Below are 4148 nucleotides of genomic sequence, written 5' to 3' on the forward strand. Positions count from 1 at the left end.
CATTTCATTTCAAATATCATATTTTTGAAAATTCTTTTTTATTTTTATTTATTTATCAATTGCAAAATTTAGTATCAGATCAATTGGTTTTTTATTATATTATTCCATAATATGTTAATATTAAAATATTTAACGTATGTATTTATCGAATAGGTGAAAAAATAAATTAATAAAGTTAATTCGGAATTTTTTATACTAGTTCGATTTGAACAAAATATATAAAGATAGGTCATTCTAATAATTTGGTTTATCGTAATATCGTTTAAAAGTATTATTTTTAATTTTGAAATGTTAAATTCTTACTTTTTCTCATCGTGAATATTTTACAGAACAAAATATGATAATATCATTTTATTAAAATGTAAATGAAAAACGGTAAAATCCAATCTCCTAAATTATAGATAGAGCCGTCAAAATGGGTCACAACCCGCGAGCCAACCCGGCTCGTCACGGGTTCGGGTCGGGTTGGGTTTGAAAAATACAACCCACTTATATGCGGGTCAGATTTCAACCCGGCTCATTTAGACCCGGCTCATGCGGGTTGAACCCGTGGTGAGCCGGGTTGGCCCACCAACCCACTACCTAATTTTATTTTTTAATTTATTATTTTATTTATGAAACTCTAAAAAATAAAATACTTTCTTCACTCACTGTGTATACCAAAAGTAACATTTGTTCTCACAAATCACTCTCACGGTACTTGCTCTCATTTGACGGTGCTCTTATCCTCACTCCACTGAAATTCTTCAAGGAGTAGGTAAAACACTATTCCTTTTTTCTTTTCTTTTCTCCACATTTTTGTTTTCTCACTTCTCTTTCTTTTTTTTTTTCAAAAACCCTATAATGACAAAAACAGGGGTTTGCAAATTTGTTTTTTGTTCTAGGGGATTTGAAGACATGAAATGATTTTTTCATGTTCTAACATGCTTGTATCAGATTTTGTTCATTTTATTTAAATAATTTGAGTATATATTATTTGAACAAGCTCTTTTTGATATCTTTGAATTTGGGAAATTATGTTACAAATTAAACTATTAATTTGTTGTTGATATTGTTGAGTACTGATTCTCTTTTTTTGACTAATATTAGAAAAATCTTTATTAGTGAATTTGAAGACAACAAGAACAAGGGTCAAGGGTTACAACAAGAACAAAAAATGATATATATAAGAAACTTATTTGTATGTTTTTTTGTGTTTGTTTTTGAATGAAATTTGGATTATATTGTACTTTTTATTATTATTTTGAATTGTCTTTAACATAATTTTTTTGGGAGTGAAAATTGTATAAATTTAAATTACAGGAAGTTTGTATTTTTTTTATTTTAAAAAAAATGTAATTAAATGGGCTAGTGAGCCAACCCGTTTACCCACCAACCCGTGGTGGGTCGGGTCGGGTTCAAGTTTTTCTGGCTCGCTAATAAATGAGCCGGTTGGGTTAGCTCACTAAGTGACCAACCCGTGGTGGGCCGGGCCGGGTCGAGCCGGATTACCCGTTTTGACAGCTCTAATTATAGAGCATCAACGAGTATAAATAAAAATTTCTATATACCTTTTATTATAAAATTATATAAATATACATTTTAAAACAAAATATATACTTTATAATAATAATAATTTTAATAATGTATCAAAATTTTATTTTATTAAATTTTATTTGAAACAAATTCACTTGGGTTACGTTATAACATCTTAATTTATTTTCGAAACCTCTAAAATATTTAACAAACTCACAAATTTATACAAAAACGGAAATACTTGAAATAAAATAAAAAGTTTAAATGAATGGTAGACAGGTGTGGGAATGAATTGTAATAAAGTTGGAAGTAAAGGGGCAGAGTGATACTTTGCCATGGATAACGACAAAATGATTGACGGAGAATAGCTATAAAATTGGGTTTCCCAGTGTCACAAAGGAAAACCCGGTCATTCACAAACAAGAAGAAAATCATCTTTTTCTTTTTTTCTTTTTCCTCTTCGATTTCAATCAATATAACAAATGGGTCAATCCCTTCGATCTTTCTCCTCTCTGGAACACCAAATCTCTCCTTAATATCTTCTGATTCCGCTGGTTTCTTTTTTCTTTTTCTTCCTCTGCATATAACAAAGGAAAAGAAAAAAGAAACGAGATGAAGTTTCTCTTTGAATTCGTTTCATGTTGTGGCTTTGCCACGCTGCGCACGCCGGAGCGAGCCGTATTGGCGCTGGAGGAGGAGAGGTCGTTTGTTCCTGAGGCGGCGCCCACCGTGTCTGTTCGCCGCCCTCGCCGTAAGAGGCAGAGGATGGGCTCGGCGGAGTGGAAGCCGTCTCTGGGACCGATCTCAGAGGACGGCGGGACTCAGGCGAAGGAGAGTCCTCGGAAAAACACAGGGACGTCCCCCGCGAGGGACTCAAAGAAGAGGACCACCGCCAAGGTTCGCTACCGCAGTTACAGTGACGGGTCAGTGAAATTGGTTTAGATTTAATTGAAATCAACCTCTGCCGTCAAAACATTACATTTAATTTAAAATTAAAACTTAATAAGATTATTAAAATAAGAAACTGCATTAGTTAATTAAATAAAATTTAAATGGCTTCCCATCTAATTACTTAATTAAGGTAAAAATCATATACATAGTAATAACATTCCATAAGAAGACTTAGTATTTCCGTCAACACTTGAAAAAAAAATAATATCAACTACTACTATTGTTATTATCATTAACTTTTCTTGATTATAATTTTATTTTTTTATAAATTAATTTAATCTATAAATAATATATTATTTTTTATGTTGTTTTTTTTATAATATTTTTTGTAAGAGATTCTCAAAACAAATAACAAATCAACTAATTTGTCCATTTTCATTGGCTTATGTAATTTTGTTACCAATATCATATATTAAAATAATTACTGAATTTTCACACGTACAAAATATTTAAAGTTGAACTATAAGCTAATCATATGAAATCAAAGTTTTAAAATAAAACCACCTCACACGACTCAGGAGAAAAAACCGTAATTATCCCCGAAATAAATAATGATGAAAGCAAATAGTCTATTTGTCTTTTTTTTCAATGATTTCTAAATTGAAGAATAAGGTCATTGTGTTAAGTATAGAATAGAAATTTTGAAAAGTTATGAGTAAATGTCTCTGCGTATAACTGCTGTCACTTTTCATTAATTATTTTTTTAATAACATTTATTTATGGAAAATGAAAGTGAATTGTTTTAGAGATATAATTAGTGGGCCAGTGGCTGCTATGTTCGAACTAAACATAAATTGTTTAGAAATAAATAAATTTTAGAAGTGAGTGCTACTAACCCTTTTTCTTCTTGCCTTATTTGCGGATATATATATATATATATATATATATATATATATATATATATAGTTGACTTACATGTTAAAAGTGTAATATTTTATAATATCACGTTATTTATGCATTGAATATATTATTGTTGATAGATGAGTTTAACTAACACTAGCACCTCCAATTTCACGCGAAAGTCTAATCCATTAATAACTTAAAACTTTGTATATTATTAATGTCAATGTACAACTATGATTAACTAATTAACACAAGCTTCTTTCAAAAGAAAGCACACACTTGCATGACAGTTTAATACCACTTTTAATGGAAAAATATTTTTTTTTTTAGAAAAAAATGAGATAAACATGTTTTCTCACATGAACTAAGACCTTTCTTACATATATAGTTATACTCATTGAATCCATTTTTTAATAGTTAAACATCCCTGATAATTATTATTTATATAAACAGTGTTTAATAGTTGATTTGTTTATGAGTGACATGTAGACCAATTTCATATGTTACACCAATGAAATTTCATTTAACATAGGAAAATGAAATTGAAAAATTCATTCTAAGAAAAGGAAGAAGAAGAAACTGTTAAATATGGAAACAACTTCATAAGAATTCATTGCTTAAGTAAAAAATGTTGAATTTTTTTTTTTCTAATTTGCAGGTCATCCATGCCCACGATGATACCAACTTTTTCTCCGACGCCATTTATGTTCTAAACTTTGGGGTTGGATTTCTAGCTGCAAATATATGTATATATTTACAAACTACATGGATCCAGCTAATGAAATCAAAGCGTTGTGAAGATTTCAAGTTGAACTGTTAATGAATGTAGGCTTTTTTAT

General features: G+C 29.8%; 1 protein-coding gene across 1 annotated transcript; it reads left to right on the forward strand.

Annotated features, from left to right (window-relative positions):
• Positions 1 to 1898: 1898 nt before the first annotated feature.
• LOC106754047 lies at positions 1899 to 4148 on the forward strand. The gene is made up of 2 exons (XM_014635988.2): positions 1899 to 2438; positions 3968 to 4148. The coding sequence occupies exons 1-2, from the start codon at positions 2128 to 2130 to the stop codon at positions 4020 to 4022; spliced, it is 366 nt and encodes a 121-aa protein (XP_014491474.1). The 5' UTR covers positions 1899 to 2127; the 3' UTR covers positions 4023 to 4148.

Source organism: Vigna radiata, chromosome 2 (genome assembly GCF_000741045.1).
Source record: "Vigna radiata var. radiata cultivar VC1973A chromosome 2, Vradiata_ver6, whole genome shotgun sequence".
Lineage (NCBI taxonomy): Eukaryota > Viridiplantae > Streptophyta > Magnoliopsida > Fabales > Fabaceae > Vigna > Vigna radiata.

Bases quoted from the DNA above. Each gene is read 5' to 3' on its own strand.
- LOC106754047 (XM_014635988.2), top strand. From the start codon at position 2,128: ATGAAGTTTCTCTTTGAATTCGTTTCATGTTGTGGCTTTGCCACGCTG. The intron at 2,439-3,967 runs GTCAGTGAAATT...TCTAATTTGCAG, and splicing joins TACCGCAGTTACAGTGACGG to GTCATCCATGCCCACGATGA.